The sequence below is a fragment of the Lampetra fluviatilis genome, chromosome 59, assembly GCF_964198595.1.
Source record: "Lampetra fluviatilis chromosome 59, kcLamFluv1.1, whole genome shotgun sequence".
Taxonomy (NCBI): domain Eukaryota; kingdom Metazoa; phylum Chordata; class Hyperoartia; order Petromyzontiformes; family Petromyzontidae; genus Lampetra; species Lampetra fluviatilis.
Genome location: NC_136333.1, coordinates 1,211,192 through 1,238,623, shown reverse-complemented (window position 1 = coordinate 1,238,623; position 27,432 = coordinate 1,211,192). Strand labels below are relative to the sequence as shown.

General features: G+C 52.2%; 1 protein-coding gene across 1 annotated transcript in view; it reads right to left on the bottom strand.

The window, feature by feature from the left end:
• LOC144950724 (myocyte-specific enhancer factor 2C-like) overlaps nt 1–27,432 on the bottom strand; it is an 88,967-nt gene that overhangs the window by 53,048 nt on the left and 8,487 nt on the right. The window contains exon 2 of the mRNA XM_078880797.1: nt 8,628–8,938. Within this exon, the coding sequence (XP_078736923.1) occupies nt 8,628–8,681 (54 nt within the window). The 5' untranslated portion in view covers nt 8,682–8,938. The remainder of the gene's footprint in view (nt 1–8,627; nt 8,939–27,432) is intronic.

The following is a 27,432-nucleotide window of genomic DNA, read 5'->3' as shown; positions in this document are numbered from 1 at the left end:
AGTGATGATGATGTTGCTGATTGCGGTGATCTTGGTGATAGTGATGATGACGTTGCTGATTGCGGTGATCTTGGTGATAGTGATGACGTTGCTGATTGCGATGATCTTGGTGATAGTGATGATGTTGCTGATTGCGATGATCTTGGTGATAGTGATGATGACGTTGCTGATTGCGATGAACTTGGTGATAGTGGTGATGACGTTGCTGATTGCGATGATCTTGGTGATTGCGATGATCGTGTTGATAGCGGCGATGATGACGTTGGTGCCATCGATAGCGAGTGATGTTGCCAGCGAAGGCTCGTCTGCACCGCTTGGGGCAGACGACGGAGACGCAGAAACAAAAACGGACTCGAACATTATCCCTCCTCTACTTAAGACGGAAACAGCAGCAGGAGGAATTCTCTCCGACTCTGGCTGTCGCCTGATGCTGCTGCTTGTTGTTGTTGTTGTTGCAATTACCGGCGAAACGTCCCGGTACTCGAATTGTAAATGCAAGCAGTGGGTTTAACTCTCCACCACACAGGAGCTGTGTGTACTGAACTAGTAACGCATTGTCCACGTTTCGTTGACGTCACAAACCCCTCACTGATTGGCTGTGTCAGGTGGTGGCGGGCTTAACGACACATTTCATTCTTACGCGATCGATCCCAAAAAACAACCTCGATTGTGGGTGACATTCAACTCGATGGACAAATCTTACTCACCCTCGACTCCAAACCCTGACTGCACAAACAAACAAACCAACAACAACAACACGAGGGTGTTCCAAGGGTCCTTCCCCGCATCGTGACTGCCCCCCCCCTCCCTCGTCCTTTGAGGGTTCCTCTTCAATAACCGCCTCGTCGCTTTCGTCAAGGCCCACGTGGGTCAATTCCCGGCCACTTCTAAGCAGCGTCGGCAGAAGAAGAATAAATAAAAAAAAACCCTTCCGTGCTCAATCCATTCACGCCGCCTTTCTTCTCTCTGTCTTAATCTCCTCTGTGTGTCTCTCCACCCCACCCCACCCACCCCACCCAGCCCACCCCACCCCACCCACCCCACCCCACCCCACCCAGCCCACCCCACCCCACCCAGCCCACCCCACCCCACCCAGCCCACCCCACCCCACCCAGCCCACCCCACCCCACCCCACCCAGCCCAGCCCACCCCACCCAGCCCAGCCCAACCCACTCGTTTATCATTTTTGTTCTTTTCCCTTTCCACCAATTCCGCGGCTCCGGCGGAGGACAGACGGACAAAGTGTTCGATTGAGGCCCCGAGCTGTTGGGCGTCACGTGATGGTGGTGGTGGTTATTGGGGGGGGGGGGGAATCGCCGCGGTTTCAGAGGATAGGGAGGTGGAGGATGAGGAGGTGGTGGAGGACGAGGAGGAGGAGGAGGAGGATGAGGAGGATGAGGTGGTGGAGGACGAGGAGGAGGATGAGGAGGATGAGGAGGTGGTGGAGGACGAGGATGATGAGGAGGATGAGGAGGATGAGGAGGATGAGGAGGATGGGGAGGAGGTGGTGGAGGACGAGGAGGAGGATGAGGAGGATGAGGAGGTGGTGGAGGACGAGGATGATGAGGAGGATGAGGAGGATGAGGAGGTGGTGGAGGACGAGGAGGAGGATGAGGAGGATGAGGAGGTGGTGGAGGTTGAGGAGGATGGGGAGGAGGAGGATGAGGAGGATGAGGAGGATGAGGAGGATGAGGAGGTGGTGGAGGACGAGGAGGAGGATGAGGATGAGGAGGATGAGGAGGTGGTGGAGGTTGAGGAGGATGGGGATGAGGAGGATGAGGAGGATGAGGAGGATGAGGAGGTGGTGGAGGACGAGGAGGATGAGGAGGATGAGGAGGATGAGGAGGTGGTGGAGGACGAGGATGAGGATGAGGAGGATGAGGAGGTGGTGGAGGTTGAGGAGGATGGGGAGGAGGAGGATGAGGAGGATGAGGAGGTGGTGGAGGACGAGGAGGATGAGGAGGATGAGGAGGATGAGGAGGTGGTGGAGGACGAGGATGATGAGGAGGATGAGGAGGATGAGGAGGTGGTGGAGGACGAGGAGGAGGATGAGGATGAGGATGAGGAGGTGGTGGAGGACGAGGATGATGAGGAGGATGAGGATGAGGAGGTGGTGGAGGACGAGGATGATGAGGAGGATGAGGAGGATGAGGAGGTGGTGGAGGACGAGGAGGAGGATGAGGAGGTGGTGGAGGTTGAGGAGGAGGAGGGTGAGGAGGATGAGGAGGATGAGGAGGATGAGGAGGTGGTGGAGGACGAGGAGGAGGAGGATGAGGAGGTGGTGGAGGTTGAGGAGGATGGGGAGGAGGAGGATGAGGAGGATGAGGAGGATGGGGAGGATGAGGAGGATGAGGAGGATGGGGAGGAGGTGGTGGAGGACGAGGAGGAGGATGAGGAGGATGAGGAGGTGGTGGAGGACGAGGATGATGAGGAGGATGAGGAGGATGAGGAGGTGGTGGAGGACGAGGAGGAGGATGAGGAGGATGAGGAGGTGGTGGAGGTTGAGGAGGATGGGGAGGAGGAGGATGAGGAGGATGAGGAGGATGAGGAGGATGAGGAGGTGGTGGAGGACGAGGAGGAGGATGAGGATGAGGAGGATGAGGAGGTGGTGGAGGTTGAGGAGGATGGGGATGAGGAGGATGAGGAGGATGAGGAGGATGAGGAGGTGGTGGAGGACGAGGAGGATGAGGAGGATGAGGAGGATGAGGAGGTGGTGGAGGACGAGGATGAGGATGAGGAGGATGAGGAGGTGGTGGAGGTTGAGGAGGATGGGGAGGAGGAGGATGAGGAGGATGAGGAGGATGAGGAGGTGGTGGAGGACGAGGAGGATGAGGAGGATGAGGAGGATGAGGAGGTGGTGGAGGACGAGGATGATGAGGAGGATGAGGAGGATGAGGAGGTGGTGGAGGACGAGGAGGAGGATGAGGATGAGGAGGTGGTGGAGGACGAGGATGATGAGGAGGATGAGGATGAGGAGGTGGTGGAGGACGAGGATGATGAGGAGGATGAGGAGGATGAGGAGGTGGTGGAGGACGAGGAGGAGGAGGATGAGGAGGTGGTGGAGGTTGAGGAGGATGGGGAGGAGGAGGATGAGGAGGATGAGGAGGATGGGGAGGTGGTGGAGGACGAGGACGAGGAGGCGCATCAACATTCAATGTTTTCACTGCTTTGGTGGAACATTCCACCGCTCCACAAATCAAACAACACCAAACCCGGAGCCTTATTGTGATGCTGTCTCTCGTTGTGCTGTTGTTGTTGTCGTTGTGGTGTTTCTGGTTTGTTGTGATGATGTTATTATTATTGTGCAGCCTTCTTCGCTGCTATGGCGCTTTTGGGGATTACAAATCGATGTCAACATTTGAGATCCCATTCGACCACTCGAGGAGATGCCGCCGCGTGGATTTGATTCAGATCGTCGATGAACGATCCGACTGGGGGCAGTCTGTTGACGGCTGTGTTGACATGGTCAGAGACGCCGCACCACCACCACCACCACCAGTCACAAACCGGACACGCGTCAATGTCCCAATCGGTGGAGAGATCGTCCCAAACATCTTCCACCGCGTGTCCCGGATACAATTCAAGGAGCACCCAGGAAATATCCTCGGTAGGTTGAGAACCTGATCGGAGGATTGTGAGTGTCTGTCGGAGCGGGGTAGTCGCTGACGGTGTATTCCTGCAGCGGTGTTGGGTGTTTCTCCACAGACTTTCCTCCCTCCATCATCCTTCACTCGCTGACCATTGTCGTGGACATGGAGGTTCTTTGCTTATTGCCGGAAACTTTTTTTTAATCCTTTATATTAAGTTCACTTGCTTGCTTGCGCGCTTGCTTGCGCGCTTACGACCGTGCAAATCTTTCGGTAGTTTTTAAACCCACTTCCCGTGATCCAATCGAGCTGACATTTTGCACACAGACTCGTTGTGCGTGACAATTTATTTTCGTGAAATTTTTTTTCCATAACTTTACACTTTTTAGGAATTTTCTTTTTTATATTTAATTACCAATTGCTTAATGGTGGCAGGCAATCATCTGACCCATAGGTGGCAGCCATCTCAAGCCAGAGGACGAGAGGACTCTAGCCGCCACGCATATAAAGGATTTATAGTGAAAAACTTTGCTTTTACGGGTTAATTTTTTCTGGATGTTGCTGCATTGGCAGCAGCAGCAACAGCCAGGACCTTCCTGAAGACAGTCACGTGGTGCTCTTCTTGTGTCCCCCCAGGAGGGTTCGTGCCTTGTTTGTATTGTTGTTGTGACATATTTTCAGTCAATTAGCGACGAGTGTATTCATTGTTCAAGCGGGAAGCCGGAGAACACCCACCCACTTCTAGTGCGAGGGGGAAACACTCTATCCCTCCCGGTGGCTAGGAGATGTTAACTCGCTCGCCTGGTGTGCAGGAGGTCGTGGGTTCGATCCCGACCCTGATGCCTGCTGCTGTATATTTGGAGTTTGCGTGTCTCTCTCTCTCATCATCATCACGGTGGCTAGGAGATGTTAACTACCTCGCCTGGTACGCAGGAGGTCGTGAGTTCGATCCCGACCCTGATGCCTGCTGCTGTATATTTGGAGTTTGCGTGTCTCTCTCTCTCTCCCTGTGGTCGCGTGGATTTTTCTCTCGGTCCTCCGGTTTTTTCCCTTCCACGGGTTAGAATCGATTCCGCCCCGTGAAAGAGGATCTGTCTGCTGCTATACATTCCCACACAATGATGATGATGATCCCACATCGTTGAGTTATCACTCGTGACAGCCACGGACACTTCTGAAATAAAACTGTGTGGCTCAGTGGGGCCTAACCTGGTCAAAGTTGAGTGAACAGTTTAAGTAAGGAGAGTTCCCAATTTCACAATCTACCTCGCTCCAGGTGGGTGGGAGTGGTGGGTGGTGAGGGGTGGGGGGGGAGTGGTGGGTGGTGAGGGGTGGGTGGGAGTGGTGGGTGGTGAGGGGTGGGTGGGAGTGGTGGGTGGTGAGGGGTGGGGGGGGGAGTGGTGGGTGGGTGGGGAGGGGTGGGGGGGAGTGGTGGGTGGTGAGGGGTGGGTGGGAGTGGTGGGTGGTGAGGGGTGGGTGGGAGTGGTGGGTGGTGAGGGGTGGGTGGGAGTGGTGGGTGGTGAGGGATGGGGGGGAGTGGTGGGTGGTGAGGGGTGGGGGAGAGTGGTGGGTGGTGAGGGGTGGGTGGGAGTGGTGGGTGGTGAGGGGTGGGTGGGAGTGGTGGGTGGTGAGGGGTGGGTGGGAGTGGTGGGTGGTGAGGGGTGGGGGAGAGTGGTGGGTGGTGAGGGGTGGGTGGGAGTGGTGGGTGGTGAGGGGTGGGTGGGAGTGGTGGGTGGTGAGGGGTGGGAGTGGTGAGTGGTGAGGGATGGGTGGGAGTGGTGGGTGGTGAGGGGTGGGTGGGAGTGGTGGGTGGTGATGGATGGGGGGGAGTGGTGGGTGGTGAGGGGTGGGGGAGAGTGGTGGGTGGTGAGGGGTGGGTGGGAGTGGTGGGTGGTGAGGGGTGGGTGGGAGTGGTGGGTGGTGAGGGATGGGGGGGAGTGGTGGGTGGTGAGGGGTGGGGGAGAGTGGTGGGTGGTGAGGGGTGGGTGGGAGTGGTGGGTGGTGAGGGGTGGGTGGGAGTGGTGGGTGGTGAGGGGTGGGTGGGGGGGTGGGGGGGTGGTGGGTGGGGGCAGGGGGAGTGGTGGGTGGGATTGGTGAGTGGGGGGAGTGGTGGGTGGGAGTGGTGGATGGGAATGGTGGGTGGGTGGGTGGGGAGTGGTGGGTGGGAGTGGTGGGGGGGGAGTGGTTGGTGGGTGGAGTGGTTCGTGGATGGGAATGGTGGGGGGGGGGGTGGTTGGTGGGTGCGGAGAGTGGTGGTTGGGATTGGTAGGTGGGTGGAGTGGTTGGTGGGTGGAGTGGTTGGTGGGTGAGGGGGGTGGTGGGTGAGGGGGGTGGTGGGTGGCTGGGGGGAATGGTGGTGGGGGGGAGTGGTGGTGGGGTGGAGTGGTTGGTGGGTGGAGTGGTTGGTGGGTGAGGGGGTTGGTGGGTGGGGAGTGGTTGGTGGGTGCGGAGAGTGGTGGGTGGCTGGGGGAGTGGTGGTGGTGGGGGGGGTGTGGGAAGTGGTGGTGGTGGGGGGCTGTGGGTGGGGAGTGGTGGTGGTGGGGGGGGTGGGGAGTGGTGGTGGTGGCGGGGTGGTGGTGGGTGGTGGGGGGGGGGGTGTGGGGGGGCTGAGTGGGGAGACCTCCAGGCGACTATTTAGGAGAACTCAGCACTTCACAGTTCTTGGCGGAGCGGCGCGGGGGGAGCCTCGCACGGAGTCGCCGTGACGGATCGGCGAGCCGGCGACACAAATACACGTGGTGGCGGTGGTGGTGGCGGTGGTGGTGGTGGCGGTGGTGGTAGCGGTGGCGGTGGCGGTGGCGGTGGCGGTGGCGGCGGTGGCGGTGGCGGTGGCGGTAGCGGTGGCGGTGGCGGTGGGGGTGGTGGTGGCGGTGGCGGTGGTGGTGGCGGTGGTGGTAGCGGTGGCGGTGGTGGTGGCGGTGGTGGTGGCGGTGGTGGTGGGGGTGGTGGCGGTGGTGGTGGTGGTGGCGATGGCGGTGGTGGTAGCGGTGGCGGTGGTGGTGGCGGTGGTGGTGGCGGTGGTGGCGGTGGCGGTGGCGGTGGTGGTGGCGGTGGTGGTGGCGGTGGTGGGGGTGGTGGCGGTGGTGGTGGTGGTGGCGGTGGTGGTGGGGGTGGTGGCGGTGGTGGTGGCGGTGGTGGGGGTGGTGGGGGTGGTGGTGGCGGTGTCGGTGGGGGTGGTGGTGGTGGCGGTGGTGGTGGTGGTGGCGGTGGTGGTGGCGGTGGTGGGGGTGGTGGTGGTGGTGGTGGCGGTGTCGGTGGCGGTGGTGGCGGTGGCGGTGGTGGTGGTGGCGGTGGTGGGGGTGGTGGCGGTGGTGGTGGCGGTGGTGGTGGCGGTGGTGGTGGTGGCGGTTGCGGTGGTGGTGGCGGTGGCGGTGGTGGTGGCGGTGGTGGCGGTGGTGGTGGCGGTGGTGGTGGCGGTGGTGGGGACAGGGGCGGTGGTGGTGGGGGGGACAGGGGCGGAGAGAATCGCGCGGGTTTCATGGCCGGGCCGCCCTTTCATTCCGCTTACAAGAGAGCGTTACGTTCTGAACAACAACAGCAGCAACAGCAGCGGCGGCGGCTTTTAGCTGCAACATCGACGGTGGCCACGGCCGCTTTTGCGGCCGTCTGGAACGCTCTGCTCTTACCGATATGAGGAAGCCGCTGGGAGCTATTGCACTTTTAAATCATCTAGATCTCCAAAATACACTACACTATACACTACACTATACACTACACTATGCACTACACTACTATACACTACATTACTATACACTGCGAGATACTACTATACACTACACTACTATACATTAGACTATACACAACACTTCTAGACACACTACACTACTTTTCACTACATTACCATACCCTACACTACTATACATACTACACTACTATACTACTATACACTGCACTATAAACGACACTACTATACACTACTACACACTACACAACTATACACTACACAACTATACACTACACTACTATACACTACACACTACACTACTATACACTACACTATACACTACACTACTATACACTACACTATACACTACACTATACACTACACTATACACTACACTACTATACACTACTCTACACTACTATACACTACACTACTATACACTACACTACTACACACTACACTATACACTACACCATACACTACACTACTATACACTACACTATACACTACACTATACACTACACTACTATACACTACTCTACACTACTATACACTACACTACTATACACTACACTACTATACACTACACTATACACTACACTATACACTACACTATACACTACACTACTATACACTACTCTACACTACTATACACTACACTATACACTACACTATACACTACACTATACACTACACTTTTTGGCGAATCATCGAGCAAATACGGTGCTTTCAGAAGCTCTTCAGTGGCCGTCTGGAACGCTCTTCCTTCCCATGTTAGGAGCTCTGCTGCACTTTGTAATCATCATCATCATCATCGAGATTGACAAACTCTTTCTTTAGAACTGACTGTTGTTGTTGTTTGTGTTGTTGTCCCCCCCCCCCCCCGCGCCTCCGGTTAGCGCGTGTGGCTACGTACGGCACTAAAGAAGTCCAACATGCAGACTCACACCGGCAGCCTCTAACAGAGACCCACCCACTCCCATAGACACCCCCTGGGACTCCACGTCTCTCGCACCCCGCTGCACCCTGCTGCACATTCTCCCACCCTGCTGCACCCTGCTGCACCCTGCTGCACATTCTCCCACCCTGCTGCACCCTGTTGCACCCTGATGCACTTTCTCCCACCCCGCTGCACCCTGCTGCACTTTCTCCCCACCCTGCTGCACTTTCTCCCACCCTGCTGCCCCTTGCTGCACCCTGCTGCCCCCTGCTGCGCCCTGCTGCCCCCTGCTGCACCCTGCAGCACCCTGCTGCACCCTGCTGCACCCTGCTGCACATTCTCCCACCCTGCTGCTCCCTGCTGCACCCTGCTGCACACTCTCCCACCCTGCTGCCCCTTGCTGCTCCCTGCTGCACCCTGCTGCACCCTTCTGCACCTGCCGGTTGCGCTCGTCGTTGATGCGAGCGATCTGGATCTTCTTCCTCCCCATGGCTCCCGCCTGGGCTGCTGCACCACGTGGGGTGCTGCACCACGTGGGCTGCTGCACCACGTGGGCTGCTGCACCACGTGGGCTGCTGCACCACGTGGGGTGCTGCACCACGTGGGGTGCTGCACCACGTGGGCTGCTGCACCACGTGGGCTGCTGCACCACGTGGGCTGCTGCACCACGTGGGGTGCTGCACCACGTGGGCTGCTGCACCACGTGGGGTGAGGGAGTCTCCTTCACCCGCTGCACCCAACTCGAGCCTGCAACCACACACAGAGACAACAACAACAACTAAGAGACAACAACAACAATAACAACTCAGAGACAACAACACTGAGACAACAACAACAACACAGGGACAACAACACAGAGACAACAACAACTAAGAGACAACAACAACAATAACAACACAGAGACAACAACAACAACACAGGGACAACAACACAGAGACAACAACAACTAAGAGACAACAACAACACAGGGACAACAACACAGAGACAACAACTAAGGGAGATGTTGACTACCTCGCCTGGTGTACAGGAGGTCGTGGGTTCGATCCCGACCCTGACGCCTGCTGCTGCTATAGAGTTTGTGTGTCTCTCTCCCCGTGGTCGCGTGGATTTTTCTCCGGGTCCTCCGGTTTTGTTCATCCTCACATTTAGAATCAACTTCACCACGCGTCTAGAGTGTTTGTCTCCAGTGAATTTCCACCATGATAAGCCACGTAATTTGGCGATCATTTGTGATAAACCCGGTCGCTTCTGAAAAGAAAGCCACAGAGACCAGCGTGGTGAAGTATGGTCAACAGCGTGGGGAGGTGTTCATCCAGCAGTGGAATTACAAACAGCATGGACTGAGACAAACACACACAGAGACACACATACACAGAGACACACACAGAGACAAACAGAGACACACACACAGAGACACACACACAGAGACACACACAGAGACAACAACAACAACCGCCATTCGCCACTAAGTGGCGGTGACGTCACCACGACGCTTGTGCGAGGCCAAGTGCACCTTGAGGCCACGTGAAGTGTCGAACGCCCGCTGGCAGGAGGTCACGGGGCAGACCCAGCAGGTGCCACGGGTCGACTGACCGAGATGACCGAGATGACTGGCCCCCTACTGTACCAACTTGCTGTGCTTTAGCCACCCGGCGCTCCGCTCGTTGTTGTGAGCGTCGCTCCTCCACCCTCCGTTGTTGTTGGAGGGCGACTGCCTCCAAATGCCCAGTAAAGTCCTTCACGAGCCTCCTCCACTGAGGCCGATCTTGACACCGCTGGTACCAGTCATCGGCAAGTCCACTCAGTTCCACGTCCTCTTGTACCACATCACTCCATCTCTTCTCTAGCCCGTGCCGCACCCGTTTAGCCCAAACGATCCGGCCGAACAAAAGCTGTTTAGGCATGCGGTGGCTGGGCATGCGGGCTACATGACCCAGCCAACGCAGCCTTGCCTGCCGGAGGAGCTCACCGATTGGATTTTGACCAGATCTTTCAAGGATTTGTGAGCTCCTCACACAATCCAGCCTGGTTAAACCCAGGATGGATCGTAGGCAGGCCAGCCTAAATGGTTCCAACCGGCGAAGATGCTCCAACCCCCTACCTCCTCGTGGTGCCGGACGGGCAACACTGTCGTGGACATTGCTATGGGGGGAGGGCCAATGCCCATTGGCCTCTCCCCTAATGGCGTCTGTGACCACCACAGTGGCTAAACCACGAAACCACGACTTAAACATAAATATATAACACAGAGACACACACACAGATACACACATACACAGAGACACACAGACACACACAGAGACGCACACAGACAACAACAACCGCCATTCGCCACTAAGTGGCGGTGACGTCACCACGACGCTTGTGCCAGGCCATGTGCACCTTGAGGCCACGTGAAGTGTCGAACGCCCGCTGGCAGGAGGTCACGGTGCAGACCCAGGTGCCACGGGTCGACTGACCGAGATGACCGAGATGACTGGCTGATGCACCACCTGTGCCCCCTACTGTACCAACTTGCTGTGCTGCTACAGTAGGGGGCACAGGTGGTGCATCAGCCAGTCATCTCGGACACACACAGAGACACACACACTATCGCACACATAGATACACAAGTAACTGCTGTTTGTGTATACTGTAGTTTGTTGTCCTTCCCCCGCACATCCAATTAGTATGGTTAGCTACGTACGGTGCGAAAAAAGTTCAACATACACACTGCTCAAAGACTAACACTGCCCATAGACTCAACACTGCCCGTAGACTCAACACTGCCCGTAGACTCAACACTGCCCATAGACTCAACACTGCCCATAGACTCAACACTGCCCATAGACTCAACACTGCCCATAGACTCAACACAGCACATAGACTCAACACTGCCCATAGACTAACACTACCTATAGACTCAACACTGCCCATAGACTCAACACTGCCCATAGACTCAACACTACCCATAGACTCAACACTACCCAGACTCAACACTGCCCATAGACTCAACACTGCCCATAGACTCAATACTACCCATAGACTCAACACTACCCAGACTCAACACTGCCCATAGACTCAACACTGCCCATAGACTCAACACTGCCCATAGACTCAACACTGCACCATAGACTCAACACTGCCCATAGACTCAACACTGTACCATAGACTCAACACTACCCAGACTCAACACTGCCCATATACTCAACACTGTACCATAGACACAACACTGCCCATAGACTCACCACTGCACCATAGACTCAACACTGCCCATAGACTCAACACTGCACCATAGACTCAACACTGCCCATAGACTCAACACTGTACCATAGACTCAACACTACCCAGACACTCAACACTGCCCATAGACTCAACACTGTACCATAGACTCAACACTACCCATAGACTCAACACTACCCAGACTCAACACTGCCCATAGACTCAACACTGCCCATAGACTCAATACTACCCATAGACTCAACACTACCCAGACTCAACACTGCCCATAGACTCAACACTGCCCATCGACTCAACACTGCCCATAGACTCAATACCGCCCACAGATTCAAAAATTCCCATAGAATCAACACTACCCATAGACTCAGCACTGCCCATAGACTCAACACTGCCTATAGACTCAGCACTGCCCATAGACTCAACACTGCCCATAGACTCAACACTGCCCATAGACTCAACACTGCCCATAAACTCAACACTGCACAATAGACTCAACACTGCCCATAGACTCAACACTACCCATAGACATTGCTATAGACTCAACACTACCCAGACACTCAACACTGTACCATAGACTCAACACTACCCATAGACTCAACACTACCCAGACTCAACACTGCCCATAGACTCAACACTGCCCATAGACTCAACACTGCACATAGACTCAACACTGCACAATAGACTAAACACTGCCCATAGACTCAACACTACCCATAGACTCAACACTACCCAGACTCAACACTGCCCATAGACTCAACACTGCCCATAGACTCAACACTGCACAATAGACTCAACACTGCCCATAGACTCAACACTGCACCATAGACTCAACACTGCACAATAGACTCAACACTGCCCATAGACTCAACACTGCACCATAGACTCAACACTGCCCATAGACTCAACACTGCACAATAGACTCAACACTGCCCAATGACTCAACACTACCCATAGACTCAACACTACCCAGACCCAACACTGCTCATAGACTCAATACCGCCCACAGATTCAAAAATTCCCATAGAATCAACACTGCACATTGACTCAACACTGCACAATAGACTCAACACTGCACAATAAACTCAACACTACCCATAGACTCAGCACTGAACCTCCGATCACCAAAGTTGGCTACGTACGGTGCGAAAGAAGTTAAACATCCACACATCCATACAAAGACTGTCGGGGCAAATGCGGCCAACACCACACCCGGCCGCCTTTGTCTCCCCAATGCTTTTGTTCTACACACCGCACCAGTTACTCGTTTGAGGCTGAGTCGACCTAGGGGAGGCCCAGAAAGGGTTCAGATAATCGTCAATTCCTCTTCGTTGGTACGGCTGCTGACGTAGATTGAGAGCATCGACTACACCGTTTCACATTCAGGTGATCAGGCCACAGACATAGACTCAACACTACCCAGACAACCGCGTCAAGAGCAGTAGTGGGAGTAGTGGATCATCATCGCCAGGATGTCGCATTCGTATTGGTGGATCGGGACATTGCGACTTTGCACCTTCTACACCACCACTACTACCACCACTGCCACCACTACCACCACTACCACCACCACTACCACCACTACTACCACCACTACCACTACTACTACCACCACTACTACTACCACTACCACCACTACTACCACTAACACTACTACTACCACTACTACTACTACCACTACCACCACTACCACTACTACCACTACTACCACTACCACCACTACTACCACCACTACCACCACTACTACCACCACTACTACCACTACTACTACCACCACTACTACCACCACTACCACCACTACTACCACCACTACTACCACTAACACTACTACTACCACTACTACTACCACCACTACCACCACTACCACCACTACCACTACCACCACTACTACCACCACTACTACCACCACTACCACTACTACTACCACTACTACTACCACCACTACTACCACTAACACTACTACTACCACTACTACTATCACCACTACCACCACTACCACCACCACTACCACCACTACTACCACTACTACCACTACTACCACCACTACTACCACTACCACCACCACCACTACTACCACTACCACCACTACTACCACCACTACCACTACTACCACCACTACCACTACCACCACTACCACTACCACCACTACTACTACCACACACACACACGTGACACACACGCACACACGCGTGCGCCTCTGTCATTACTGCCGCTATCTGTGCAGAGAGGATGCATCAAGCGAGCGCCAAGGACAGACGCGGAGTCCCCCCCGCTCCCCCCGCCCCTCCCGCCCCTCCCGCTCGGTCAATGGCCTGCAGGGTCAACGGCGGCGTGGTGTATTCCGCAAATATGGCCGACTGTGAGGGCGGGCACAAGCCGGCGTGAGTAGGTTAAACGTTGAGTTTTATAAGGGCACCACGGGGTGACCAGCCCCTCCCCACCCAGCCCCACCCCTCCCACCCCCCACCCAGCCCCACCCTCCCCACGCAGCCCCTCCCCACCCTCCCCACCCAGCCCCTCCCCCCTCTCCCCACCCAGGCCCACTCAGCCCCACCCTCCCCACCCAGCCCCTCCACACCCAGCCCCACCCTCCCCACCCAGCCCCTCCCCACCCTCCCCATCCAGCCCATCCCCACCCTCCCCACCAAGCCCATCCCTCCCCACCCAGCCCCTACCCACCCTCCTCTCCCCACCCAGCCCCTCCCTCCCCACCCAGCCCCTCCCTGCACGACGGACGGACACAATAATCCCCTGTGGGCTGGTGTAATCAGGAGGTTCCTACCAGTATCAGTTCATAGCTCTGTGGGCTTTACCGAGCAAGACATAACGTAGTTTAGTTTCATTCGCATATGTTGTTTAAAGTTGTTTATTTACTTTTCATATACTTTTCACTCCCATCGTGTTGTTTGTGTTGCGTTTGTTGTCAGTAACGTTTTGACCCGAGCCCCTGACTGAGACATCTGTGACGAAAGCGCTTTATAGCTCATCGGATTTCTCCTGCAGTATGAATAAAGACCCGGATGCAGTCCGCTCCAAGACCGAGTCCCAGATTGTGGCTCCATCTCACTCGGCACGCAATCCCAGAGCGATGCAATCAGCTCGTTTGTAGAAGCGATGCATTGATCTTTGCATCAGGTGTCTATCTCGAACTTCTTTAACATCGTAATAGGTGCGCGTAGAGGACAACACACTAAACACAACAAGCAGTGATGAAGGAATTCGTTTTTTAAAATCCTTTATATTAAGTTCACTTGCTTGCTTGCTTGCGCGCTTACGACCGTGCAAATCTTTCGGTCGTTTTTTTAACCCACTTCCCGTGATCCAATCGAGCTGACATTTTGCACACCGACTCGTTGTGCGTGACAATTTATTTTCGTGAAAAAAAATTCCAAAATGTTCCACTTTTTAGGAATTTTTTTTTCATATTTAATTTAAAATACCAATGTGATAAAAATGAAACTCTTACTCAAGAAAAACAGAAATGAATAATAAAATAAAACCGATGCCACGCATATAAAGGATTTATAGTGAAAAACTTTGTTTTTACGGGTTAATTTTTTTTCAATCTAGACGATGACGATTTAAAATGCATCACATCAAAGCTCACAGCGGCTTCTTTATATCGGGGGTAAGAGCGTTCCAGACGGCCGCAGAAGTGAATCTGAAAGCGCCGCGCGATGTGGTCACCACCGTCTTTGCTCGATTGGTTAGCCAAAAGTGTAGTTTATAGTGTAGTGTATAGTGTAGTGTATAGTGTAGTGTATAGTAGTGTAGTGTATAGTGTAGTGTATAGTGTAGTGTATAGTAGTGTATAGTGTAGTAGTGTATAGTGTAGTGTATAGTGTAGTGTATAGTAGTGTAGTGTATAGTAGTGTATAGTGTAATGTATAGTAGCATAGTGTATATTAGTGTATAGTGTAGTGTATAGTGTAGTGTATAGTGTAGTGTATAGTAGTGTATCGTGTAGTGTATAGTGTAGTGTATAGTGTAGTGTATAGTAGTGTAGTGTATAGTAGTGTATAGTGTAATGTATAGTAGCATAGTGTATATTAGTGTATAGTGTAGTGTATAGTGTAGTGTATAGTGTAGTGTATAGTAGTGCAGTGTGTAGTGTAGTGTATAGTGTAGTGTATAGTAATGTAGTGTAGTGTATAGTAGTGTATAATGTAGTGTATAGTAGTGTATAGTGTAGTGTATAGTAGTTTATAGTGTAGTGTATAGTGTAGTGTATAGTGTAGTGTATAGTGTAGTGTATAGTAGTTTATAGTGTAGTGTATAGTGTAGTGTATAGTAGTGTATAGTGTAGTGTATAGTGTAGTGTATAGTAGGGTATAGTGTAGTGTATAGTAGTGTAGTGTATAGTGTAGTGTATAGTAGTGTAGTGTATAGTGTAGTGTATAGTAGTGTGCTGTATTGTAGTGTATATTAGTGTAGTGTATAGTGTAGTGTATAGTGTCGTGTATAGTAGTGTAGTGTATAGTAGTGTAGTGTATAGTAGTGTAGTGTACAGTAGTGTTGTGTATAGTGTAGTGTATAGTAGTGTAGTGTATAGTTGTGTGTATAGTAGTGTAGTGTATAGTGGTGTATAGTGTAGTGTATAGTAGTGTAGTGTATAGTAGTGTAGTGTATAGTAGTGCAGTGTATAGTGTAGTGTATAATAGTGCAGTGTATAGTGTAGTGTATAGTGTATAATAGTGTAGTGTATAGTGGTGTATAGTGTAGTGGATAATAGTGTAGTGTATAGTAGTATAGTGTATAGTGTAGTGTATAGTAGTGTAGTGTATAGTGTAGTGTATAGTAGTGTAGTGTATAGTAGTGTAGTGTATAATAGTGTAGTGTATAGTAGTGTAGTGTAAATGGGTATAGTAGTGTAGTCTATAAGTGTCGTGTATAGTAGTGTAGTGTATAGTAGTGTAGTGTATAGTGTAGTGTATAGTAGTGTAGTGTATAGTAGTGTAGTATATAGTGTAGTGTATAGTAGTGTATAGTGTAGTGTATAGTGGGAATCTACATGATTTAAAAGTGCATAGCTCCAGTGGCTTCCTAATATCGCTAAGGGCAGAGCGTTCCAGACGGCCGCAAAACGCATCGTGACCACCGTCTTTGTTCGACGGCTGCTGCTGCTGCTGCGATGACCACCGGAGTTGTGGCGCTTGGTGAAGGTTCACGCTCAGATCAGCGAGGTCATCGCGGATCATTGTGCGACGAGCGCTTTGTGTGCGTCGCGTGTGAGGATGATGATCGATTATCCATAATCGAGGTTTGTTTGTTGGGTCAGATCTTGTAAACATTTACTGTGTCGTCGTTAGAACCTGCCACCACCACCCGACACACAAGCCAATTCGTTCAAGGGGGTTGCCACGTGAACAACACGTGGCCAATTCGTCCCGAGCTCAGCGCTCACCGGTTGGAGAGTAAAACCCACAACAACCCGGCCGGGTACGGGTAGGGTACGGGTATTGGGTACCCGATTGCGACCTCTGGGATGAAGCCATGTTGCAGGCGCGGGTGGGTTGATTCTAGGAACTTGAATTGTGAGAAGAGACAAAACGTTGGGAAATGAGTGACAAACGGTGACTCACCAGTGACTCACGGCCTACCCGTACCCAGCCGCACCAGGGTCGCAAACGGGCACCCGTACTCGGCCGGGTACGGGTAGCAGGTTGCGACCTCTGGCTTTCAGGCTCTCAGGCATTAGTGGATAGGCCGTGGTCGCGATGCCCCCCACCCCCACCACCCCCCCCCCCCCCCACGCAAGGTGCAGCTTGGGGCCGTTTTGGGAACGCTGCCCTAGTGGTAGAGGGGGGGGGGGGTTGGGGGGCAGGTTGGGAGAGTTGTGGGGTAAAGGGGTTCGAGGGGGGATTCGAGGGGGGGTTGGGGGGATTGTTTGGGGGGGGATAGGGGGGGAGGAGGAGGGGTGGAGGGTTCGAGGGGGGGTGGGGTTGGGGGGGTTCGAAGGAGGCGGTTGGGGGGGGTTCGAGGGGGGGGGGTGTTGGGGGGGTTCGAGGGGGGGTTCGAGGGGGGGTTCGAGGGGGGGGGGGTTGGGGGGGATTCGAGGGGGGGGGTTGAGGGGTGGGGCGATTCCCCTTCCTCTTTGTGGGTCCCCGTGGTGGCCCCCCACGGCTGTGTGTGGGGGGGGGGGGGGTGCTGAGAACGTCCCCAACGGGACGATGGCAGCGGTGGCGTCGTTGTTATCTCTGCCGCGCAAATTTGTCCGTTTTTTGTTCGTTTTTTTTGTCGTTTTTTGTTCGTTTTTTGTTCGTTTTTGTTGCGAGGGAATTACTTTTTTTTCCAAACGCCACCCTCGTAGCGGGATCGTGAAATAAAAAAAATGCCGACGTTAAAGCGTGCGGTGGTGGGGGGTGGAGGTGGGAGGAGGTGGAGGAGGGGGGTGGAGGTGGTGGAGGTGGTGGAGATGGAGGAGGAGGGGGGTGAAGGAGGTGGTGGAAGAGGAGGTGGAGGAGGTGGTGGAGGAGGTGGTGGAGGTGGTGGTCGAGGAGGAGTTAGAGGATGGAGGTGGTGGAGGTGGTGGAGGAGGTTAAGGAGGAGGAGGTGGAGGAGGAAGTCTGACGCAGAGATGTCAGCGAGGGTGGGACATTCGGATTGTCGAACCGACAAGGCAGGGCCTCTCATTCAGCAGTGGATAGATAATGGCTGCTGCTGCTGATGATGATGATGCTGATGATGATGCTGCTGCTGATGATGATGATGATGCTGATGATGATGCTGATGATGATGATGCTGCTGATGCTGCTGCTGCTGATGATGATGATGCTGATGATGATGCTGATGATGATGCTGATGATGATGCTGATGATGATGATGCTGATGGTGATGATGATGCTGCTGCTGATGCTGCTGCTGCTGCTGATGATGATGCTGATGATGATGCTGATGATGATGCTGCTGATGATGATGCTGCTGCTGCTGCTGATGATGACGACCGTGACGATGGCGACTTGAGTTTGCGCACCGCCCGCCGTGAGCCCCACGGCGCCCGAGTTCAATCCCCAGCTAGGGCTCAGATGGGCGGTGAGCGATGTTCCGAGGCTCTCACTCACCCACCGCCACCAACCTGGCAGTGACCAGCGCGGTGAAGTATGGTCAAAGAAGGCCCCCGTGAGCGAGACGGCACGGCGAGGCCTTCATCCATCAGTGGATGTGCAAAGTGCGGCAAGTTGTAATCAGGATGAGCAATGATTAATCGTCTAAGTTAGAAAGTGAACCGGACGTTCCCATTGACATCCTTAGCACGACGCTAAAAACTGAAGTAAGAAATGTGATCACACCTCCACGCCCTTTGAGACGTGAAGGCATCAATACGAGCGCACTTCAAACTCACCACGTTCAACCCCCCAATGTTGATTTCAGTCGCCTTTTCACGCAGCCGGCCTCGAGACAGAGAGTAGTGTGGCAGGAAATAAGTAATATTTTAAAAATACTTTAAAAAACACGCTTTAATGAAATGTACCCTACTCCTAATGGAGAACTCCACGACTCCAGGAAGTGGCCCGAAGCTTGCCACAACGTAAGGGGCCGTGGTGATTGACAGACAACGTCAGTTGAGCGTGGACAATTAGACCCAAGGCGAAACATACCATATTAAAAAAGATCATGTTTAAAAAATAAATAAAAAATGTATGATAGAATATAGTATTGTCATCAGTATGACATAAGTATACCAAGTTTGCAGTCGATACCACATTGGGAAGTGGGTTCAAATTGAGTTACAATATTTGAGGATACAACAACAAAGTGAGTTAATAGAAAGCGTGTAACATTAAAAAAACACCCACGCAAGAAGTTATGAACTATTTAAAAACCAACTTTTTTTAATTTGCCCAGTTAATGCCCCAATGAGCTGCGATGTAGCTCGTTTGTCCAAGCGGCCCTGGCTATCACAGATGATAGCTCAACAAAGCGGTGGGAAATGTCAAAATAAGCACCCAAATACCCTCGATGCGTGATTTTGATTCTAAATGTGCAGGGGGGGGGGGACCAGAGGACCCGGAAAAAAACATCCAAGCCACCACGGGGAGATAGAGAGACACGCAAACTCTAAATATCGAGCAGACATCCTGTATACCAGGCGAGGGGGGTTAACATCTTGCCACAGTGAGAGAGAGAGAGAGTGTATTGACTGTCATGCAAGACGTGGATCTCTATGTGTCCTTGGGTCTCTATGTACATTTATGGGTCTCTGTGGGAGTCTATGGGTCTCTGGGTGAGTCTATGGGTCTCTAGGTGAGTCCATGGGTCTCTGTGGGAGTCTATGGGTCTCTATGGGAGTCTATGGGTCTCTATGTATCTGTCTCTTTCTCCGTGTGAGTTTGTGGATCTCCAAGTGAGTCTATGGGTCTCTAAGTATCTCAATATCTGTGTCTATTTAATTTATTCTATGGGTCTCCGTGTGAGTCTATGGCACTCTGTGTGAGTCTATGGGCCTCTGTGTGAGTCTATGTGTCTCTGTGTGAGTCTATGGGTCTCTATGTGTTTCTATAGGTCTCTATGTGAGTCTACGGGTCTCTATGTGAGTCTATTGGTCTCTATGTGAGTCTATGGGTCTTTGTGAGTCTATGGGTCTCTATGTGAGTCTATGGGCCTCTGTGTGAGTCTGTGGGTCTCTGTGTGAGTCTATGGGCCTCTGTGTGAGTCTGTGGGTCTCTATGTGAGTCTATGGGTCTCTATGTGAGTCTATGGGTCTCTATGCGAGTCTATGTGTCTCTATGTGAGTCTATGGGTCTCTCTGCGAGTCTATGTGTCTCTATGTGAGTCTATGGGTCTCTGTGTGAGTCTATGGCACTCTGTGTGAGTCTATGGGTCTCTATGTGAGTCTACGGGTCTCTATGTGAGTCTATGGCACTCTGTGTGTTTCTATAGGTCTCTATGTGAGTCTACGGGTCTCTATGTGAGTCTATTGGTCTCTATGTGAGTCTATGGGTCTCTGTGTGAGTCTATGTGTTTCTATAGGTCTCTATGTGAGTCTACGGGTCTATATGTGAGTCTATTGGTCTCTATGTGAGTCTATGGGTCTCTGTGTGAGTCTATGGGTCTCTGTGTGAGTCTATGGGTCTCTATGTGAGTCTATGGGTCTCTATGCGAGTCTATGTGTATCTGTGCGAGTCTATGGGTCTCTCTGCGAGTCTATGTGTCTCTATGTGAGTCTATAGGTCTCTATGTGAGTCTATTGGTCTCTATGTGAGTCTATAGGTCTCTGTGTGAGTGTGTGGGTCCCTGTGTGAGTCTATGGGTCTCTGTGTGAGTCTATGGGTCTCTGTGTGAGTTTATGGTTCTCTATGTATTTCTTTGTATCTCTATGTGAGTCTATGTGTCTCAGTGTGAGTCTATGGGTCTCTGTGTGAGTCTATGGGTCTCTGTGTGAGTTTATGGTTCTCTATGTATTTCTTTGTGTCTCTGTGTGAGTCTGTGGGTCTCTGTATGAGTTTATGGTTCTCTATGTATTTCTTTGTATCTCTGTGTGAGTCTGTGGGTCTCTATGTGAGTCCATTAGTCTCTATGGAGCTCTCTGTGGTTCTCTATGTGAGTCTATGGTTCTCTATGTATCTCTCCGTGTCTCTGTGCGAGTCTTTGGGTCTCTATGTGAGTCTATAGGTCTCTATGTAGCTCTCTGTGGGTCTCTATGCGAGTCTATGGGTCTCTATGGAGCTCTCTGTGTCTCTGTGTGAGTCTATGGTTGTCTATGTATCTCTCTGAGTCACTGTGTGAATATGTGGGTCTCTATGTGAGTCCATGGGTCTCTATGGAGCTCTCTGTGTGAGTCTGTGGGTCTCTATGTGAGTCTATGGGTCTTTATGTGAGTCTATGGGATTCTCGGTGAGTCTATGTGTCTCTGTGTGAGTCTGTGGGTCTCTATGTGAGTCCATGGCTCTCTATGGAGCTCTCTGTGGGTCTCTATGTGAGTCTATGGGTCTCTATGGAGCTCTCTGTGTCTCTGTGTGAGTCTGTGCGTCTCTATGTGAGTTCATGGGTCTCTATGGAGCTCTCTGTGTGAGTCTATGGGTCTCTATGTGAGTCCATGGGTCTCTATGTATCTCTCTGTGTCTCTATGTGAGTCTATGGTTCTTTATGTATCTCTTTGTGTCTCTGTGCGAGTCTATAGGTCTCTATGCATCTCTCTGTGGGTCTCTGTGTGAGTCTATGGTTCTTTATGTATCTCTTTGTATCTCTGTGCGAGTCTATGGGTCTCTATGTATCTCTCTGTGGGTCTCTGTGTGAGTCTATGGGTCTCTATGTATCTCTCTGTGTCTCTATGTGAGTCTATGGGTCTCTATGGAGCTCTCTGTGTGAGTTTGTGGGTCTCTGTGTGAGCCTATAGGTCTCTATGTATCTCTCTGTGTCTCTGTGCGAGTTCATGGGTCTCTATGTATCTCTCTGTGTCTCTGTGCGAGTCTGTGGGTCTCTATGTGAGTCTATGGGTCTCTATGTATCTCTCTGTGTCTCTGTGTGAGTCTGTGCGTCTCTCTCTCAGCGGCAGGCCGCTCCTGCGTGTAGCGCCTTGAGTCTGTGCGAGTCCCCGTCTGGGCAAACAGAGGCCACCATTGTAGACGCGATTGTTCCCATCTCCCCCCCCCCATCCTCTTTGCGGCACGGAGCCCCCCACCTCACAGCCCCCCCCCCACCCCCCGGGCCAGAACCGCAAGATTTGCCCAAAATCAATGTTCACGCGGATGTAGCAACTCCATGAAATGTCTTCTCTCTCCACAGCCCCACCACTCACCCCACCACCCCTACCATCACCTCCCTCACTACCCCCCAATCACCCCTACGGGACCCCCCTCCCCCCCCCCCAGTCACGCCTGTTTGTAGGGTGGTCGAGGGGACCCTCAAGCCCCCCCACACCCCCCCCCCCCCCCAACTGGCGCGTTTCACGTTCCCCGGGACTTGAGAATCATCAGAATATTTATTTAGACCCGAGCACGAGGGATCTGAGGAGGCTGCAGAAAACCAATGACGTTTCATTCTCTGTGCCCTCCTTATTATTATTATTATGTTTTATCACGACTACCTTTGTTGACCATATCGAGACTGGATGAAGAGGAATGCGATGAGCTGTGAAGATCCCCCCCCCGCCCCAGCGCCTCTCACGCACACAACCACTCTGACGAGACGAGGATGAGCGAGCACGATTGTAACCGCGGCTCGTTCTGAACCCCCCTCGCTCGCACGGGCAGCAGTGGCGGCAGGAGGAGGAGGGGGAGGAGGAAGAGGTGGAGGAGGTAGAGGTGGCATTGGAGAAGGAGGAGGTGGAGGAGGTGGAGGAGGAGGAGGTAGAGGAGGAGGTAGAGGAGGCATTGGAGAAGGAGTAGGTGGAGGAGGTGGAGGAAGAGGAAGATGACGAGGAGGAGGGGTGGAGGAGGTGGAGGAGGAGGTGGAGGAGGAGGTAGAGGAGGAGGTAAAGGAGGCATTGGAGAAGGAGTAGGTGGAGGAGGAGGTGGAGTAGGTGGAAGAGGTAGAGGAGGAGGTGGAGGAAGATGACGAAGAGGAGGGGTGGAGGAGGTGGATGAGGAGGTGGTGGAAGAGGACGACGAGGAGGAGTAGGATAAGGAAGAGGAGGAGGTGGAGGATGAGGAGGAGGATGAGGAGGAGGTGGAGTTGGATGAGGAGGTGGAGGAGGTGGTGGAGGAAGTGGAGGAGGTGGTGGAGGAGGTGGAGGATGAGGAGGAGGAGGAGGTGGAGGAGGTGGTGGAGGAGGTGGAGGAGGTGGAAGATGAGGAGGAGGAGGAGCCAGGGAGCGCTGCAGCCGCTTCAATGTCACATTCAGACGGTGGCCACAGGTCACAGGTCACCACGTCACAGGTCACCAGGTCACAGGTCACCACGCCACGGGTCACCGCCGTTAGGAGCTGCTGTGGGTCGGGTCACGGCGTCCTTAGTAACTTTGTGGGTCTCTGTTCTGGATGGCCGCAGTCACAGCGCCTCGACTCACTGCTGGAGCGAAAGCCCTGCAGAGGATCTCCTGCAGAGGGTGTGATGATGACGATGATGATGGTGATGATGATGGTGATGATGATGATGGTGATGATGATGATGGTGATGATGGTGATGATGGTGATGATGACGATGATGATGATGGTGATGATGATGATGGTGATGATGGTGATGATGATGAGGATCATGATGGTGATGATGATGAGGATCATGATGGTGATGATGATGATGGTGGTGATGATGGTGATGATGACGATGATGATGGTGATGATGGTGATGATGATGAGGATGATGATGGCAATGAGGATGACGATGATGATGACGATGATAATGATGATGGTGAAGATGATGAGGATCATGATGGTGATGATGGTGGTGATGATGGTGATGATGATGAGGATCATGATGGTGATGGTGATGATGATGAGGATCATGATGGTGATGATGATGATGGTGATGATGATGGTGATGATGATGACGATGATGATGGTGATGATGGTGATGATGATGAGGATGATGATGGCAATGAGGATGACGATGATGATGACGATGATAATGATGATGGTGAAGATGATGAGGATCATGATGGTGATGGTGATGATGATGAGGATCATGATGGTGATGATGATGATGGTGGTGATGATGGTGATGATGATGACGATGATGATGGTGATGATGGTGATGATGATGAGGATGATGATGGCAATGAGGATGACGATGATGATGACGATGATAATGATGATGGTGATGATGATGAGGATCATGATGGTGATGATGATGGTGGTGATGATGATAACTATGATAATGATGGTGATGATGATTCAGAGAATGATGACGATGATGACAATGATGGCGACGATGATGACGATGACGACGACGATGCTAACATTTGCACACCTCCAACACCACGGGCGTTTGATCGAGGGGAGCCGCCTCGTGCGCAGGATAACGTCGCGTTTACGTTCAAAGTCGACTTTTGTTTAACTCGTTGAGAATTCAGAGCGAGAGAGAGACCAGGGTGGTGAGTCTCGTTCGCAAGAGTGACCCGGGGCGCGAGCCTGATGCCGGGACGCGTGGCGACGATTGCTGATGATGATGATGCTGCTGCTGCTGCTGCTGATGATGCTGATGTTGATGTTGATGCTGCTGATGGTGCTGCTGATGCTGCTGATGCTGATTATGCTGCTGATGTTGATGCTGCTGATGCTGATGTTGATGATGCTGCTGATGCTGATGATGTTGCTGATGCTGATGATGATGCTGCTGATGATGATGTTGATGATGTTGATGCTGATGCTGCTAAAGCTGATGATGCTGCTGATGATGTTGATGCTGCTGATGATAATGTTGATGCTGCTGATGATGCTGCTGATGCTGATGCTGCTGATGATGTTGATGCTGTTGATGCTGCTGATGCTGATGATGTTGCTTATGCTTATTATGCTGCTGATGTTGATGCTGCTGATGCTGCTGATGTTGATGCTGCTGCTGTTGTTGATGATGTTGATGCTGCTGATGCTGATGATGCTGCTGATGATGTTGATGCTGCTACTGCTGATGTTGATGTTGCTGATGCTGCTGCTGATGTTGATGATGCTGCTGATGTTGATGCTGCTGACACTGCTGATGTTGATGATGCCGCTGAGTTGTGAGAATTCGGAACTGAGTTGTGAGAATTTTCGGGTGCAGCTTTCAAATATCGCAACAACAACAACAACAAATAAAATAGTTGCGCTGCCGTGACGTCATCGCACCACGATGACGTCTCTCTTGCAAACGCGCTCACGGGATCTTTAACGTCCACTGCGATGCAGTCGACGCGAAGTGTCACCACCACCACCACCACGACTACTACTGCTGCTGCTGCTGATACTACTACTCACATAGAGGCCCATAGACTCACATAGAGACCCATAGACTCACACAGAGGCTCATAGAATCAGCCAGAGGCCCATAGAATCACACAGGCCCATAGACTCACACAGAGACCCATAGACTCACACAAAGACCCATAGAATCACACAGAGGCCCATAGACTCACACAGAGGCCCATAGACTCGCATAGACACCCATATAGTCGCATAGAGACTCATAGACTCGCAAAGAGAATCATATCCCCGTATAGACACCTATAGACTCACATAGAGACCCATAGACTCGCATAGAGACCCATAGACTCGCGAAGAGACTCATATAACCGCACAGACACCCATAGACACACATAGAGACCCACAGACTCGCACAGGGTCCGTAGACTCACATAGAAACCCATAGACTTGCTTAGAAACCCACAGACTCGCACAGAGATCCATAGACTCACATAAAGACCCATAGGCTTGCATAGAAGCCAACAGACTCACACAGAGACCCATAGACTCGCATAGCGACCCAGAGACTTGCTTTTAAACCCACAGACTCGCACAGAGATCTATAGACTCACATAAAGACCCATAGCCTCGCATAGCGACCCAGAGACTTGCTTTTAAACCCACAGACTCGCACAGAGATCTATAGACTCACATGAAGACCCATAGGCTTGCATAGAGACCCGTATAATGAGGGGGTAGGGGCCGATCATGAGTCGGGGTGGGGGGGCAGATGAAGCAGGCGGTGGTGTCGGGGTTCTATCGGCCGTGACATCCACATTGGTTCCACAGCCTTTGAGTGAAACAAGGGCCCAGATTCATCCTGAGGAGAGCCCCCCCCCCCCTCACCCCCCCCCTCGTCCCGAGACCCTGGCGACTTGACGAGTCACAACCCCGGGCACGGGGTCTCAACTCAGTCCACGTGGCTGGCTCAGCAGCAGGAGGAGGAGGTGTCACGTGACTTGTCCCAGAGGCCTCGCGGTGGTAACTCTGGACGTGTGGACTCACACAGAGACCTGTAGACTCACATAGAGACCCATAGACTCACACAGAGACCCATAGACTCACATAGAGACCCATAGACTCACATAGAGACCCGTAGACTCACATAGAGACCCATAGACTTGTATATAAACCCCCATAAAGACCCACCGACTCATATAGAGACCCATAGACTCACATAGAGACCCATAGACTCACATAGAGACCCATAGACTCATATAGAGACCCATAGACTCACATAGAGACTAGTAGACCCACATAGAGACCCATATACTCACACAGAGACCCATAGACTCACATAGAGGCCCATAGATTCACATGGAGACCCATAGACTCACACAGAGACCCATAAACTCACACAGAGACCCATAGACTCACATAGAGACCCATAGACTCACACAGAGACCCATAAACTCACAGAGGCCCATAGACTCACATAGAGACTCATAGACTCACATAGAGAACCGTAGACTCACATAGAGACCCATAGACTCAAATAGAGGCCCATAGACTCACATAGAGACCCATAGACTCACATAGAGGCCATTGAGCTGAGAAGCTGAGAAGCTCAACGCTTCACCATGAATTGGAGTGTTCAACCTAGAAGATGAACACAAGATTTAGCAGCCTTTTGAAATACGTGCTCAACCAGGTTCAGTGTCTAACAGTGCTGTTGGCCAACTGGGTTGCATCGCATTATATTTCTAAGGTGTGCTGAGTTTGTGTCTCACATCTTCTTGCTGTAATTGCCTCGTGCAGTTTGCCGTTCTCTGTGTACTCTGTGTGTCATGTCTCTCGGTGTGTTCCCTCGCTGTGTGGTCTACGCCATTTTCACCTGAGGACGAGCGCTTGTGTTGCGTTCGAAACGTCGTGATTTATTTTGATTTTATTTTTAATGTATTTCTACATATGTTACTTTACCGAAAGAACCAATGAGTATAGTAATTCCTGCAGTCACGAAAGCTTCAATTCTATGAGCAGTGTTGAGTCTATGGGCACTATTGAGTCTATGAGCAGTGTTGAGTCTTTGACCAGTGTTGAGTCTATGGGTAATGCTGAGTCTATGGGCAGTGTTGAGTCCATGGACAGTGTTGAGTCTATGGACAGTGTTGAGTCTGTGGGCAGTGTTGAGTCTATGGGAATTTTTGAATCTGTGGGCCGTATTGAGTCTATGAGCAATGTTGAGTCTATGGACAGTGTTGAGTCTAT